Source organism: Glycine soja, chromosome 20 (genome assembly GCF_004193775.1).
Source record: "Glycine soja cultivar W05 chromosome 20, ASM419377v2, whole genome shotgun sequence".
NCBI classification, from domain to species: domain Eukaryota; kingdom Viridiplantae; phylum Streptophyta; class Magnoliopsida; order Fabales; family Fabaceae; genus Glycine; species Glycine soja.
Genome location: NC_041021.1, coordinates 45,307,243 through 45,325,376, shown reverse-complemented (window position 1 = coordinate 45,325,376; position 18,134 = coordinate 45,307,243). Strand labels below are relative to the sequence as shown.

Here is an 18,134-nt window from a genome sequence, read left to right as displayed (position 1 = left end):
AAGTTTACCTTTGTGTAATTAGGTTGGTATATGATCAAATCAATCTAAACATGCATTATAGTTCTGTACTTGGCTTCATTAGATATATATTATGTCTAATATTGACATTCTATATGAGTTTTTTAAATTTAATGGAAATATATTATCTACATATTTCTTATTAAAATATTTGAGTGGATTTTACTTAGATTGTGAATGAATTTTTACTTGAAGTTGAAATCATGTATTAAGATAGATTTTGAATTTGCGTATTGATGCATACAACTTTTTCATCCATGCAATTTTTTCCCTCTATTGTGGATAGAGTATTTTATTTGATGATTTTTTTCTATGTTTACGAATTTATTTCTTTCTATGAAACAAAAAAGAAGCACAAAATCTACTGGGTTGTATGGGTTTTACTTGGATAAAAAAGAATTGCATGGGTTTTACTTATAAATTATTATTGAACATCTCAATATTTTCAGTTCTCTTCACGATCCAACAATGGTAAAAGAGAAAAACTCCATTTGGCACCATTTGTCCAAAACAAATTTCTTCAAAAGAACATTTTGAGTGGTGAGCATGCCGATCCATTTGACAAAAACAAACTGATCCTTCCACGCTCAACATCTCCATTTGCTACAGGCGGGCCCCACAAGCTGAATTTAGTCAAACGCATATGGAAAATTAATTCAGCTAGTTCAAAAATAGTGTACGGGAGTCTATGATTCTTGGTAATAAAAAATGCTAAACTCTTCCCTTTCCAACTTCTAAGACTTGAATAACCTAACTTCTACCCTAGGTAATTTATAACTTTCATGCACACACTAAGAATGTATTATCTTATAATTTTGAAAAACAAACCAAGAACCACTTTAATTTATTAATAAATAATAAATAAAATAAAATAAAACTTTTAGTATAATTTAAAATTAATTTATTTATCCTAAACTTTTTTTCAGAAACTCTATCGTGTAACTTTTACATAACACTTGCAACCGCACTAAAGATTGGCATAATTGCTTTAAAAAAAGTTTTAAATTCAGAAAGATTTGGTAAATGAAAAGTTCCCACAAACTAAACCAAACTAGGTCAAAATGATCACAAAAAAGCTTATCTCTATCCAAATTCTACCCCATATTAATAAACTACACCATGCTTAAGATAAGCATTACATGCAGTTCGTTTAGAACTGCAAGATCGCATCCTTTAAAGTATTTTATTATATGATAGAAAATTTGATAACGAACACGTATAGTTGCATGAATATGGAAAACTGCATGCGAAATTACACTTTCTGATGTTCTGTAATTTTTTTTTTGTCAGACAACATTAATTTATATCCAATTTTTACAATATTTTGATAAAGTTATTTATCCCCATGAAATGAGTGGTAATACTCTGTACTCTTCACGAAAGACCGGAAAGAAAGTGCTCAATGTACGTACAGAGCAATACAGGATTGTTATTTTTTTGTGAATCAATATTTTCTACTTCTTTATATTAAAAACATAAATATAGATAGAACGTGATGTGATTTAATTATATTTTTAATTATCTAGAATGAAAGTAATATAAAAAATTAATGTGTAATAACCTAAGTGGTAATAAAACTAGCAACCCCAAATACCATGCTCGCCAACATTAGCAACATTAAGCCAATTAAACTCGTGCTGGCCCATCACCTCATATAATAATTGCCCACGAACTTAGTGGAAAAACTCAGGCTGCATATTTTATTGTCTCCCCTATAATTGATATAACCTACAAATTTATACGTCACTGAAATTGGAGCAATCCTCTCCATAAATCCCCACCACAACAACAAGAAGCAAATAGAGAGTTATATATCCAACCCTAGCCAAGGTCCATTATTCAACCAATAAAAGGGAGAGTAAGAAGAAAAAAATTGAGAGATATTAGAGAGAGAGATGACTGAAGAAAGTGCTGGAAACACAGTTGCAACCTCTATTACCCCATTCAATTGGTGGTATCTCCAGGCAAATTCTCTTTCTTCCTGGAACGATACTAATAGCACATGGAACAGCCAACCAAACCCTAATTCTTCCTCTTCTTGTGAGGAGGATATATCTGTTTCTACATCTTTCACTAATGCTTCCAACCATTCAAGCCTCACTGTTGAGTCCTCTCGCAGACTCATTGAGCCACCTGCTCCTTCCTCCAACGAGTTGATGGGAGAACATGCTTCAGATAATCAACTTTGGAGTCATGTTTTATCGTAAGTTTATATGTTATTAATGATTTAACAATAAAAAGTGGAATAAATATAGCTATATGAATAAGAATATTTAGAGTACTTTTATAAATAGGTATATTCGATGTTGTTTATTGCTATATATAATCGGCAGCGGTAAGAAGAGATAAGATCGAGGATAATCTTTAAGGATAGAAAAAAGGGTGAAATTTAAGGGTGCTTATATATAGGTGCTAATTAATAGTAGGGTTAAGGTACTGTGGTTTTCATTGGTCAAATAATCTTCTAGGCTTTTGCTTTCCACTATCTAAAAGCTGTTATGTGCGCTACTCCAGTCAACCAATTCGTTTGTGTGTTCATACTATAAAACTATGATCTCTTATTCTCTATCTATTTTCTTAGTTTCCTTCGTATTCATCCACACAAATAATAAAACCGCTCCTAAAACACTATAAGGTATACAACTTTAATATACACGTGCTTTATTATCTTTGAAATCTTTCATCAAGCTGAATTAACGGATTTTAATTTGGTTTGTGCACACAATATTAAGATTGATTTGTTATATTTTTCATTTAGTTTGATTACAACTAAATTTTTTTCACAAATAATTTTAGAGGTGTTGGATCAAACGGCGAGTTGCACAACGGCCAAGAAATTGGAGAGAACTTTCTGGATGCACTGTCATCCAAAAGCATGACAAGCACTATGTTTCAACCAGTGTGTGACTACTTGAAGAAACTTGATCATACAAGTTGGGAATATAATGGTCCAACTTCATTAAATAGCTTTGAGAAGCACTTAAATGGGTTCAGTGAGGCGATGATTGAGAATAATGAAAGGTTGACCAAGTTATCCAATCTTGTAAGCACTTGGTCTATTGCTCCACCAGACCCAGAAGTTAGTAGCCACTTTGATCCACAAACAAACAACATGTCCTTGAGTTCTAATTCCATGGATCATCACTTCCCACAATCTGAACACTTCAAGCAACCTTTTAGAGACTCCACATCATCATGCTCTCTTGGAGGAGCAAGTAGAAGTTCTGGAGTGATTCCTAATTGCTATGATCATGACATGAAGGTGAAGCAAGAGTATCATGCAAGTGAAGTGCCACCAGGAGCAGTATTTGGAAAAACATTGAATGCCAATGGATTCAATAGCCTTTCAGTGGGTGATAGTTGCAAACTCTACCATGGTATGCCCAATATTTCTTCATGCACAAGAAATTTCTCAGATGTTATATCCTTTAATAGTAGATTGGGAAGGCCAGTTATTGGAGTCCATAGTCAAAAGCCTAGTATGAAGTACCTGAACGTATCTGAATCAAAGAAGCAAGGTCTTCAAACACCATCACCACCGGTAAGGTTACTATTATATATATATAAACCAATTATTATGGTTTATCATACAGCTAGCTTTAGCTTAATTTTGTTTATGAAATGTGTACAATATGATGTGATGCAGATAAGAACTAATGTTAATGGAAAAGGGGAGGGGACAACACGTGAAGTAAAGAAGAAAAGATCTGAAGAATCTTCAGATGCAATGTTGAAAAAACCTAAGCAAGATACATCAACAGCTTCTTCTTCAAAGGTATATATATAAAATACCCAACACATGAACTTATTAGTGTAAAGAAAAGCATAAAGTGGGGAACCTCCTTTTGTATGCATTGTTAAGAAACTTCTATTCATTGTTTAAAAGGTGCAGGCACCCAAAGTCAAGCTAGGGGACAAAATTACAGCCCTTCAGCAAATTGTGTCTCCATTTGGAAAGGTTACTACACATTGCACTAACACCTCTCGCTTTTTCGTTTCCTCTTCTTTATAAATATATATAATTAACAGTGCTCTACTTTTCTCACTACCTACTTCATTATGATCAATTTTTTTGTTGAATTTCAGACAGATACAGCATCTGTGCTGTTTGAAGCAATAGGGTACATAAAGTTTCTTCAAGAACAAGTCCAGGTGGGCATCATTGTGGAAAAGTTTCTTTCCATTGCATTATGCAACTATATAATACACCATTATTGTTGTTATTGCTTTCTTTCTTCTTCTTATCATTTTTAATGCCAACGAAACTAGACTTCTTGAATAAATTAATCCCTTATTAAAATGAATAAAGGAATGTTACATTGAACGGTTGCGCACTTTTCTTGATCTCATGAGCATCATCCCTTATTAAAGATCACCTAAGTAGAAATTAATGCTTAATCATGGCCGCTATCCCCAACATATAACATAGAGCTAAGATGCAGTTTTAAACACAAAAATATTTTAACTAACTATTATTTATCCTTCACAAATATAACTAGTTATAATACAATAAGGGTTAAGAATTTCTTGTTGTTCAATTCCTTTAACGTAATATTTGTTTTGCTTAATTTACAATTACATTCATGCATATTTTCTGACCAAAAAAACATTCATACATATTTTGCAGCTACTGAGCAACCCTTATTTGAAGGCTAACACTCACAAGGTAAGAAAGTTGTTCATTCCTTTTAAAAGTCTCTCAAGTTTTCACTCTCATCCATAATTAACCCTATTAATTGACATTGGTTTTCATGGGATTAATGAAGGACCCATGGGGAAGCTTGGATAGAAAAGATAAGGAGGACACCAAGTTAGACCTTCGGAGCAGAGGTCTTTGTTTAGTTCCTACTTCATGTACTCCTCTAGTTTACAGAGACAGCAGTGGACCAGATTACTGGACACCAGCATACAGAGGATGTTTGTATAGGTGAAAAATGTGTCAGGATACTACATATACTATTCGTATGTACGTAACGTACATTGCTCGAAACTTGGAAAATTATAGTGAATAAAGGTATCATGGTAAAAGCAACTCTTTTTTTTTTTTTTCTAGCTGTAATGCATGAGTTATATATATATATATATATATATATATATATATATATATATATATATATATATATATATATATATATATATATATATATAATATAATATAATATAATATAATATATATGAGTAAATTAAACAGATTTTGGTTGATGTTCAAAGACGCATAAATTAGTACTATGTGGTTCTTCAGTAACAAAGATGCATAAAAAAAATACGTTTTTATTTATTTAATTTTTAAGCAAAAGAAATATTATTCAAATACGATATCTTGAGAATAGCCCTCTCAAGTGGGTAGAGATTCAATACAATTTAATTATCGTTTTCAATAACGTTTTTATATGTTTCCTTACCTCCCCAAAAAAATATGATATACTAGTAGTTTGGTAATCGAGTCGGTTTCTAATTATATAATCTTTATCTAATATACAGCATGTTATTAATACATCAAATGTAAGTATAATACATCAGACATTAATGTAAATTCATAATATTTATACTAATAATTTAATTTCTCTTGGACAAAGTTTATACTAACAAGATATAATCCTAGCATTTAACATATTTTATTCAGTAGTAAGTGACATTAATTTTTATGTAGTAAAAAATTATGTGGTAAGAACTAAGAACATTACAGAATTTCATATCAAGTTATTTAATTTGAAAGATCAATGTTATGTTGAAAATTAAGGCACTTTTATGACCATTTTCTATGTTATTGTGGGAAACACTAATAATATACTTTTTCATTAGTGTAGACTCATGCTATTTATGGGAGTCACGCATATGATTAACCCAAAAATAAAGCATGTTAAAAAAATATATCGTTAGTATTTCTCGTTTATTATTAGTTGAACTAAATTAATTATACTTATAATTTTTATAAAAATAATTGTTTAATTTAAAAAAAAATTAAATTAGCTTTATTTTTTTATACCAAAAATTAGCTTTAGTTAAAATTTAAAAAAATTTAAAATGATATTATGGGAATTAAAACGGGAAATAGAATTAGTAAAAGCTTTTCATTAATTTCATTTGCTTAAGAATCATTTTAATTAATTGACTTTATGAAGATTATTTTTATATATGATGAATCAATTATTATAATAGAAAACTTTAAAATAGGATTGATTTCAAAAGAAAATACTTGGGGGAAAAAATGAGAACGAAAATTACCCATTGGCATAACGACAATTATTGAATTGTGATTTACAAATCCATTCATTTTGATTAAAAATTAATTAGACTGTGCTGCTGTAAATATTTTTTCACTATTTTTTAATTAAGAGATATTATGTATGGTAAGATTATTAATTTTATAATAATTACTTTAACAGTTATGTTTAAATTTATTTTTAATTGATTAATTTCATAAAAAAAATCTTTTGCTGAAAATTTATCAAAAACATGTTTTTTATTAATAAGATGCTGGATGATATTTGTCATTATAATCCAATATAAAAAATAAACGTCAGCACTGGCCTCCGGGGGTTATAACCTACTGAGATTTCTTCAAGAATACATATATTTGATTTAGCGAAAACATTATCCAGCTTAATATGATCGAATAGTTAGAAATGTTTGCTCTCAATTCTCCTTATATATCAATTCTGCTCCAGCCATTTGGTCAAACTTCAAAGCCTAATATTTTCCCTAATTTTATTAGCAAAGAAATATTTGTTGAATGAGTACAACTCTCAAAACTCTAATTAAATTTGAAACAGTGCAGGGAATTGATAACCCCTTCTAATCGAAGTTCAACATCCAGATCAGAATTCATTTACATAATAATATACCTGATGTAATTAAACAGAATTCATTTACAGTTAATTAGATTGATTAACTTTATTTTGATTTTTTTTATGTTTCTGTCCAAATTGTGAATCTGAGTTACTTGAGTGTTCCTTTAAGTAAGGTTGCATTCCTATAGCAAATATCACAAAATGCACACATGCACATCGTGAATGATTGAATCAAAGTCCTTTATTTACACGAAACAAAGCAAGTACACATGCAGATTAAGACTCAAATGCTCCAGCTTTTCTGCATATTTGAGAATCAGTCGTACTTGCACTTACAACTAATTATCATCATAGAAAAACATCCCTTTTAGATAAGAGTGTGGTTGAAGGATCAATTAATAAATATTTAACTAAAACCCTCTCGGTCATTAATTAGAACTATGATCACAGATTAGTTGATGAGGCAGTTCTTCGCACTATTGTTGCCTGTCAAGTCTCCATATCATTGCAAGTATATGCATGGTTTAAGGGAATTAGGACGTGGTAGACATATTTAGTAGAGATAAGTAGACAACTGCTTTTATGGGCATATAAATTGTAAATCAAACTATAAACTAGACAGAAATCAAATTCATTTTCTCATTCCTTATTCTCTTTTTATGTCTTTATCCTTTACTTTTAGTTTATTTTTTCAAGAAGTCTAATCGAAATGCTTTCTTTAAATAGTAGCTTAGAAACCAACAAATAAGAAATAGATCTGTTAGCATTTTTCATTTGATCAAAAAGAAATTAGTATATCTATAGTTGTTTATTTTATTATTAAATTATAACTGAATTTTACCACTGACTGACATTAGATCGACACGTACGTATGATCGACGTTTTCAAGAATATTGGGCAGACATAATCAAAGATTGCAAACACAAACAGAGCAACAATTAATTAAACAAACAAGTTAGATGATTTTATGGCCTCCGTTGAAACAAGTTGAGGATCCTTGCTTGAACAGGAGCAGTACCGGTTCTAGAAGTAAAGATGACGCAAGGCAATGCGCAGATGAAAAGTGGTCAAAGGAGAGATGAGCATGAATTGCAAATGGCCAAATGCCAACGTTGGTGGTGCACTTGGAGATATCCAGTCCTACTTCATATAATGAGAACCGAGACACACACCTCGTGCACACATATAAACCACAATTTGACCGCAGCTACACATTAATGGTCTAAAAATACAATAAAATCTAAGTCCTATGATTTTTTTTTTTTTAGATCTTAATAAAAATTTTCATTATATTGAATTTTGATATATTTTTTTTTTTAATTTTGAGTCACCATCAGTTAAATAATGATATGATATCTTATAAATAAATTTTTGTAATATATATCAAATGTTACATTATCACTTAACTGCCAACAAAAATTTAAAATAAAATTTTTGATGTATTGAAGATTCATTATAATGATAAAATTTATTAGACTTAAAACAAAAATTAATCATTCATAAAAAAATTTAAAATATATTTAAACCTAAAAAAATTCAGTTTTTTAATACAACACTTTTACTCATAAACTGTTGCACTAATAAAGGACATTTAAATTTTATGAACATGTCATGTCAGTGTACCGAGTGAAATTCATTAATGAATATTCCATATTAACAATATGGTGACAAAGATAAATTATTTAAATTTTGCTCTGATTTTTAAATGTTTCGATGTCAAGTATTCAAAAGTGACCTTCAAAAAATATAGTTATAATACAAAGATTAATAAAGAAAAGCAAATTGTCGGACAAAATTCTGCTTTCAAAGTCAAAGTGGAAATCTAAAAAGTTTTGAAAATCTTAAACATGAATTAGGATGAGTCGTTAATTTTAAATAGTTTTTTTACAAAGTTAATTAAATAGTTAAAGAATGAAATAAATTCACAATACCCCCTAGTGAGGTGATTCGCTTTAGACTAATCAGATTTAAAAAATAAAATAAAGCGCCTCCTGACTACAATAAATAATAAATTCCATATTCGTTTTTAATATTCGATCTTAGTAGATGAAATTATTTAATACTCGCTTTACTAAACAAATTGATCTCAATCTTTACTATTAATTAAGATCAATATAAAAATTTATCCAACATAAAAAATATATTGAAAATAAATCGAATAAAAGATATTACAATTACAACCCTTTCTCCTTTCATTGTTACTGTTAAATTGTTTCATCATATCCGACACTTGTATTTCTTCCCACCGTTGCATGAAATTGACCTCATTCAGAGCAAACATAGCGGCAAACCAATCAAAACACGGCCTATTTGAATTAATTTTTTTCATTTGCAAAAATAAAAGAAGATATAACATAATTTACAACTTCACACATATTATGTTTAACTGAGTTAAATTTTCTTGTGGACCGTTTGGTTCGGTATCAAAATTTATTTCACATAATTCGACAGATAGTGCCATTCATTTGTTCATGGTTCTAAATTCTTTCCTTTTTCTTTTTCGCAATCTGGTTCTTATATAATTAGTGCTGCTGACTCATGTTTGAGCAAACTCTCGAATTTATTTTCTAAAATTTTTGGATCTGATTTTTTTTTATCGTCGACAATTAAAAGAAAATATTTTTTCAATTTTTGTTAGTCATTTAATTTTTTATTTTTATAAATATATTAATTCTTAACTTTATAAAATGTCATTTATTTTAGTCATTTCATAGGAAAAAAAGACGTCGTTTGTTTTAAGGTTGGGATCATAAAAAATGTTGAGATGAGTATATAACATGCCTACGTTTATTTAAAATTCAGTCAAAATGTATCATCTAAAAATCATTCTTAGGCATGTATTGAGCACCAGTTCATTTTTATTGAGAAGTGTGGAAATAAACTATTCCTCTCCTTTTAATACTAGGGAGGGATGAAATTTAACCAACGATATAAGTTATATCAGTTATTATATTAATAATAATTTTATATAAAATGTTTTTTTAGCAATCTAATTATTGGATTATAGCTATATATATATATATATATATATATATATATATATATATATATTACTTTGAATAATTGTATCAAATTTTATCAAAACCGACGAAGAATAAGAGTATAATCAATTGATTCATATTTTTATATATTTTTAAAGTATATAGTCTTAATTATGTTTTAATCCCTAAAACTTAGAGTTAGAGTGAATTTGGTTTTGATTTCCTATTTTTTTTAAAAGAAAAGAGTCTTTCAATTTTGAAAAATGATTTTAGTCTTTCAAAAATGTATTGTTTATAGACTAAAAATAATTTGAAAATCATTTTAGTGTCACAAACTTAATGCTTAGGGATTAAAAATATACTCTTTCAAATGTGAGGGATTAAAATAATTTTATTTTAAAAAAATTTAGGAGATTAACATTGAATGCAACCTAAAACTTAAGAACTAAAATATAATTAAGGGAGTATATTATGTTAATTTTGCTATACATAAATGAAGTATCAAATAGTTTGGAACTGGCGTATAATTTTGGTCTTCTAAAGCATGTTCGGTTCGGGATTGTTTTTATTTTGGGTCTTGCTTTAAGCATTGTTCAGGTTGCAACGTTTGGGTGGATCTTCGTTGAGTTCGTTCATTTGGACTGATTGGCTTTGTTTGTTTGTGTTAGAAGTTCATTTTCAGCTTTCTTCGGCTTATTGATTCACTTTCTTGGGCCTATTCTTGTACGGTTTAACAATTTTTATTTTACTATTATTTATAGAAAAGATTGCTTAGAATAAAAATTATACTGTGCAAATAATGGAAAAAAAGTTTGCAAGTATTTTAATTGACTTGTATTTTAGCTTATATATTACACAAGATAAATATTTATTTATATGATTAAAATAATAATAAATAAAGTATTTTAAATATGTAAACTATAATATATTAAAACTTCCTGATAAATAAATATCTTTAAATATATAATTTATGTTTTAGAATTACAATTCTCGCAACCAAATACAAATCAAATAAAGAGACATATGAAAATTACCTAAAGATCTCTAACTTAGATATAAACCTGAAAGTTGATTACGCATAAAAAAAGTATTAGAACCTTATAATATCCATTTTAACAACTATTAAACTTATACCTTTACGTTAACATATAAAATAATTATTGTCTTACCCTCTTATAACCACAAAGCCGACGCTAAGTCTCGCATTTAGTATATAATACTTCCATTAGTTAGTATAAGCTTTTGACCGATCCTAATTCCTATATTTCTTGTGGTGTTACATTTATAAGTTCAATAGATAAATTTAATAAATATTTATAATTCAGTAAATTAATAAATTAATAATTATCAATTATGTTTTCAGCTTCTAACTAACTTGGGAATTACTTTTATGAAATATAGCCCAAGTAAATGTTTGTTTCTGTAACGTTTTAATCCCCCAACTAGTTTTAATTCCGAACTAATTACTTCTGAATTGAAATAGAGAAGACAATAGTGATTATCACTTTTTTTTTTCTTTCGAAAATTAAAGAATACTAAAAGCGTATGAAAATGAAATGATATTGATTGAATGAATGTATAAGTCACGAATTACCTTATATAAAGACGTTAAAAGATGATAGTTCTTTGGTGGTGTGAACATGATTAGAATTTGCTTTTGAGCCTCTGTTTTGCTACACATCTAGGGGACACGAAATTATGGGGAGTGTGAATGCAGTCATGCAGTGTAGAAGTGGGAGACTCACTGCTTTCGTAGTTCCACTAACATAACTTAAAAATACTTTTTTTTTTTTTCACTTTCAAATGCATGGTGTTACTGTTCATAAGTTAGCTCATAATTAACTGTTTGGCTCACGTGGAATTTGACCCAAAAAAATATCACCAATTTCCCAACCTATAGGTATCATCTACCATTCTTCATCAGCCGCTCATCAAGTCCTTAGACAGTTAAACTAATTAAAAAGAAGAGAATACTATTTATTGATTTTTTAATGTAATTTATAATTAAATAAACAATAATGTGCATTTAACTTTTTTTGTTGACCTTGCATTCCAAATCAATAATCTCTAATTTCAGGAAATTTTTTATGACTGTGATTTTTATATTTTCAATTAATAAAAATCAACTTTAATATAATTTTTAAAATAATTACTATAAAAATTAATAAACTTATCTTAAAACACACTTTATGACTAGATGAAAAATTAAAAGACCTTTACATTCACCACCAATATGTTTTATCTATTCTATTAATCACTACAACTACAAGAAAATCTACCTTCTTGTTAATTAAAAACTGTTGAAGAAAATACATCTCACGCACAATAACGATAGAATGGACCATAAAAATTAAAAAGGAAACATCATTAAAAAAATAAGAAAAGATGACAATTTTTTTTAATGACACAATTCTGTCTCTCGTGCCTACGTTTAAATCGAATTTTATTTAATTTAGTTTGGCCACTTGTGATTATATCCCAATTTTTTAATTTCCTCCTTTTTTGCTTTTTTTTTCAACTAATAATTCTTTCATTTTTTTTCTTTTTTCTTTTTTCTTTTTCTAAATTTGAAACAGTTTGATTTGACAGGTCCTTCAAATACTCTACTTAACTGATCTCGGACTGGGAATGATGATATTCATTCATTCTCGAAGTTTGGGTCTGGGACCCCTTTTTGCGTGGGAGGCACCACAAGGCTGGCTACAAATTACATAGATCATGATAAAAAGTTCACAAAATAGATAGCTAGATTTCTCTTTATAACATAATGGTGAATAGATAAATAGATAAGGAAATTTATCTTTATAATGTATATATTTTCCTTATTGTATTTCCGAAACGTTATTCCATTTTATTCTTCTTTCAAATTCTCTTCATCCTGTTTTGTTTTTTTTTTCGAACCAGACAAAGGGTTTTATACTTTTACCACATGGTTTTCATTCTTCAATATAAATTTTACCGTTCATTGAAATCATATATACTTCTAGATCATATAGTAGCGAGTAATGCTATCCTCCATAGATTATTGTTGATTCTTGAAATGCTGTAAAATCAGATATTGGCATGGAGTACTTTATAATAATTGTGCTAGTAACGATAGCAGGATATGCTGGTTTTTAAGCCATCAAAATGGCTTCATTTGAGGTTTGATATGATGCCTAATCCCTTACCTCGATTTCTGTTCGTCATAATTTTTATCGTACTTTCTTACACATTGATTTAGAATGACTTTCCAGTTGCCATGCATGCCTCTTGAACATTATAGATTTATTAGCGGTGTTCCCATCCCACGGTACGTGTGTGTAAAAACATAGACTGAATTTGTGTAAAAGGATATTGCATATCTTTAGAAATTTATTATGGGTTTAAATTTGGATGTATTATTACTTATTAGTGTATTTCTTTTTTGGACTTTGGTCATAACACAATCAACGGATCCAAGGTGTAGAACAAGTAAAGGAATTCTGATAGATATTGGTTGGTAATTAATTAGAGATCACTCACTTTAAATATGATTTTTTTAAATAATTACTGAAAAAGGTTAATAATTTTATCATATATAACAATTGAATAACAATGTAACATCCTATATAACAATGTCAAGGGGGTTTAATAATTTTATAACATAATTCTTTCAAAAAATAATATATAATCTTAGACTTGATGTTACATCAAAATGAAACTTTATTTTAAATCACTGTTCTCTTTTGGGGGTAAAGAACGTGCGCCACTTACCCTAGCCACTACCGTCTACCAGTCTCATGCATTTTAAAGGACATACTGCCCTCTTGATCGAGACATAGCCGATTCACCAACCACAGAAATAAATTTATTTATTTAATTAATTGAAAAAGAAATGTGAACAAGTATTTATTTATTTATTAAGGGAGCATTTTCATATCCACAAACACACGTGAGAACCCAATTAAATTAAAGAATAGACACACAACACCTTTCTGCAGAACCCAAGTAGAGAGAGAGAGAGAGAGAGTGAGAGAGAGCAAATTAAGATGAAAAGAAAGGGCAGGAGTTGTGACAACCAAGATGCCGTGAACAGAGGTCCTTGGTCTGCTGAGGAAGACCAAATACTCATCAACTACGTTCAAGTCCATGGAGAAGGAAATTGGAGAGAGCTTTCCAAAAGAGCTGGTATATATATTATTTGGTTATTCGCTAGATAATTATTTATTTACTCTTTCTTTCCATTTTTCATTGCATGAGTTTGTTGTGTTCCTTGTGAATGTAGGTTTAAAACGACTTGGGAAGAGTTGCAGACTCCGATGGTTGAATTATCTCAAGCCAGATATCAAGAGAGGAAACATTTCTTCGGATGAAGAAGATCTCATCATCAGGCTACATAGCCTCTTAGGGAATAGGTATATATCTATTTATATTATACATGCATTTACTTGATTTTTCCTTTTTTTTTTTCAGGACACAAGAATATACGAGAAAAAAGAATACAATAAATAAGCTATACATTTATAGTCTAAAATTTTTTTATAGTATCATTTAATCATTTCAAAAACTCTTCCTTAATTGATTTTTATAATAATTATTTTTTATAATAATTACTTTTTAAGAGTTATGTTAATACTAGTTAATAGTTTAATTTTTTTTATTCATTAATAGTATATATATATATAGTCATTAAACTCTTAAAAAATATATATCTAATATTTATTTCTCTTCGCATGTATACTGATTTTATATATTACTTTACAGGTGGTCTCTTATTGCAGGACGATTACCCGGGCGAACAGATCATGAAATCAAGAACTATTGGAATACTTATTTGAGAAAGAAGGTAGAGCAAAACCACAACTATAACAACCTTCCTGGTCATAACAACATTCCTATCAAATTAAGAATTGAATCTCCACGGTGCTCAAAAAATTCATTGGGTATTGTTATTGATCCTACAAAATCCTCTCACCCAGTGACGATTAAGTCAATGAGCTGCACCGAGGTTATGATGCCAACGCGAACAGTCAATGATTTTACAACAAGTTGGGATAAAAACCCTTTTGCATCGACCCCACAAGATGGCCATGGTCATTGCTCAGAAGGTTTCCTCAAACACTTTGATATTAGTGACGTATTAATGCCATACGAGGATTGTCGTTTTAATGAATATGCTTGTGTCGAAGTACCCCAACATTTTGGAGATGAAGCCTACAAGGTTATTGATGCGGTGGGTGAAACACGGTATGATAATTGGAAGATTGATGACTATTTTCCACTAGACTATGATGTAGGTTTTTCTTTATTTTAAAAGTTGATGACAAACCTTAAATATAGTACTTAGGTGGTTTTAGTACGATTATTCAATCAAAACTAAAACATACCTCAATAATTCATATATTTATAAAGGTTGATAATAATATTAGCCATGGTTTTGAGGTAAAGTTTTAACTTTGATTGCAATATCGTACGTAGAGTATTATATCTAAATTTTCTCGTTTAAATATTTTATACATGATGGATGCATGGTTGAGGATGTTAAAATGAGTTTTGATGGTTATTTGACCTTTGGTGTGACTAGTGTGATGAGTTGTGTGTCATTAGACAGAATTGATTATGCTATGAGAGTTATATTGCAATTTGGGTGAATTGTTGCATGAGAGTTATGAAAACTACCAAATGTTACTCTACAGTTTTAAGGTGTTACAAAGCTTATGTAAACCCTTGTGTTGTCTTATGGTCTTATATATATATATATATATATATATTATTGTACTTGTAGTTTTGTAGTGAGAAGAATTAAAGGAATATAATCTTTATTTTTTATGGATTTAATATCTTAAAAGTAAGAATGTGTGTAAAGTACATAAAGGCACATGGGTTTTACAATTGACTTTTTAATTCAAATTCAGGCCCCAAAGCTTATTAATAGTTTATACTTGGGCTTGTCTTGTAACATAAGTACTTGAGTAAGTATTTGAGAAAGTCTATCAAAATAATTTATGATATGTTCATAAATTGTTTTAGCCTATTTCAGTAAGCTCAATATGATAACTTAATTATGAAAATAACTTTTATATATATATATATATAGTTTGATCTTATTTTTCCTTCAGATATAAAATCAACTTATACATCCTAATAAGTATTTATTAAATAAAATCTTAATTAATTTGTTTATAAAAATAAATCTAGCTAACTAAGTGTGTATGCAATATTTATTTTGAATTGAAAAATTATAATACTGATCAACTTCACTAGAAATAAAAAATAGTTAAATATAAATAATTTTACTTCAAATTTATTTTAACCAAATAAATCTTTATTTGATAATTGACTTAGTTAAAGAAATACTTTAAATCAAGTAAATGACAAATATGTTTTTATCTTCCTAGTTTATTTTGCAACTCTTTTCTTTATTAGATCGTTAGAATCGAAGATAAATATAAAAAATTTATAACAAATCACAAAGATTATTCAATCAACTAATCTACAATACTTTCTTATTTTGCAACTCTTTCACTTTTAGATACACAAGATACTAGACTTCTTACGATCGATATAATTCCCTCATCTCATACACTATACAGTGTCGCCTGCGCCTGCACGTACGCATTAAAGGTGTTAAGTGTTTCTTGGGTTTTTTATTTACTGACTTGGGCCTACTTTTTGTTCAGTTATCTTTGGGCTTGGGTTTTTTTTACTGAAGTAAATAGTATCATACTGTGTTTTTTCGTATGTTTAAAAAATAAACATATAGTTATATAGTGAGAAAATAATTTTTGTATGAAAATACGAGGAATAATTTTAGTGTACTACAGAATATTAATATCAAATGTTACTTAAATGACACGGGATGGTTAAAAGAAAGTTATTTAACTTTTTAAAAAACTCAACTAGCATAACTTAAGGTTCCGTTTGAATGATTATGAGGGTAAATTGACCTAACATGGTCACTTTTACAAATAATTTATGAAATAGGGTCTCTTCTTAAACTATTTACATATGAGGTCTATTTTTACATGCATCCTGCCACTCGCATTGGCGACATATCGGCTGACGTGGAGGGTGTTTCGCCAGCAGCATTAGCGAAACAGTTGCAGATGTCAGAAGAGCGCAGCAGAGCAGGCATGGTCTCGCTACCATCATTCCATCCCAACACCATTGTATTGTTGCCACCATCATTCCATCACTATTATCGCTACTCCCATTGCTAGTAGACATGACAATGAAATTCGTACCCATGGATATCCATCTGAACCCGCCCCGACTTTGACAAGAAATACTCGAATTGATCAGATACGGGTTCGAACTCGGGGATTACCCAACTTTTTAATCAGGGTCGGGATCGGGGTCGGGGATAGGGATGTCACTACCTACCCTGTACCCGTACTCATACCTACCCCAATGATGAAATTATTAAAAATTTATTTATTAATTGTTAATTTTATTTTAGAATTTTTATATAATTTAAGATTCTTTTCTTGACGATTTTTGTAGACAAATGTGCTACAATGAATTTATTGGTATATAAGTAGTTAAAAATAATTGTGTAACAATCAATTTATTTTTTCTAAAATTAGATTTTTAATATAATTTTTTACAAAAAAAAAAACTTATTTTACAAATCTGAACTGGGGATGGGAGTACCCGATACCCAACGGGTACGAGGATAAGGTAATAGATTTTAACCCCTTGGGTTTTGGGGTCTATTACGAGGATATGTTATGCTTAGGAGTCAGTGTCAGGAACTGGGGAGACAATACTCATCCTCGTCCCGCCTCATTGCCATGTCTAATGGCCAGTGTTATTGCTGCCACACCACCACACTATCGTTGCCACAACCATCATTCAACTATTACTACCGCTACTATTATGTCACCTCCATCATCATTGTCATCGTCGTTGTCACTATTCTACCCCACCACCACCCATAATTTAAAAAACCAAACTGGTGATTGACCTAGTCAAGGCATTGGGTCCTTGGGTGATTGATCGAACTAGTGGGTCACTAATTGTCCCGCATGACCCGATCTTTATCAAACAAAGTTAAAATTTTATACCCAACCTTAATTGACCCGCATGACATAACGTGTTTCCTCCCTTGGGCATGCCTTGCTCGAATCAATGACCACACATTTAATCACAAATTCGATCGAGTCGTACTGGGTTGCAACAGGTTCAATGTATGATCAATCTAATAAGCAACTTGACCCAATCAGACCTTTGAGTCACGATCGAACTTGTTTGACCAGCCAAAACATTTAGGTTTTAAAGCATTGTCATCACCATTTCACCGCTAGTATTGTCACCATTCTGTGACCATCATCGTCACCACCATTCCATCGGCACCACCACTAATGTCACTAATGTCATCGTC

General features: G+C 29.7%; 2 protein-coding genes across 3 annotated transcripts; both read left to right on the top strand.

The window, feature by feature from the left end:
- Positions 1 to 1,758: 1,758 nt before the first annotated feature.
- Positions 1,759 to 5,064, top strand: LOC114402236 (transcription factor bHLH111-like). Of its 2 annotated transcripts, none has more exons than XM_028364730.1 (7): positions 1,759 to 2,221; positions 2,815 to 3,559; positions 3,665 to 3,793; positions 3,905 to 3,976; positions 4,105 to 4,170; positions 4,646 to 4,684; positions 4,785 to 5,064. In XM_028364730.1, exons 1-7 carry the CDS (start codon positions 1,914 to 1,916, stop codon positions 4,947 to 4,949), a joined length of 1,524 nt encoding a protein of 507 aa, XP_028220531.1. In that variant the 5' UTR covers positions 1,759 to 1,913; the 3' UTR covers positions 4,950 to 5,064. The 2 variants fall into 2 exon arrangements, with proteins under 2 accessions (XP_028220531.1, XP_028220533.1); XM_028364732.1 differs by having other exon boundaries at positions 1,784 to 2,221; positions 3,911 to 3,976.
- An 8,623-nt stretch (positions 5,065 to 13,687) lies between these two features.
- Positions 13,688 to 15,463, top strand: LOC114402986 (myb-related protein 305-like). Its single transcript, XM_028365697.1, has 3 exons — positions 13,688 to 13,939; positions 14,037 to 14,166; positions 14,516 to 15,463. Exons 1-3 carry the CDS (start codon positions 13,801 to 13,803, stop codon positions 15,063 to 15,065), a joined length of 819 nt encoding a protein of 272 aa, XP_028221498.1. The 5' UTR covers positions 13,688 to 13,800; the 3' UTR covers positions 15,066 to 15,463.
- Positions 15,464 to 18,134: the final 2,671 nt, after the last annotated feature.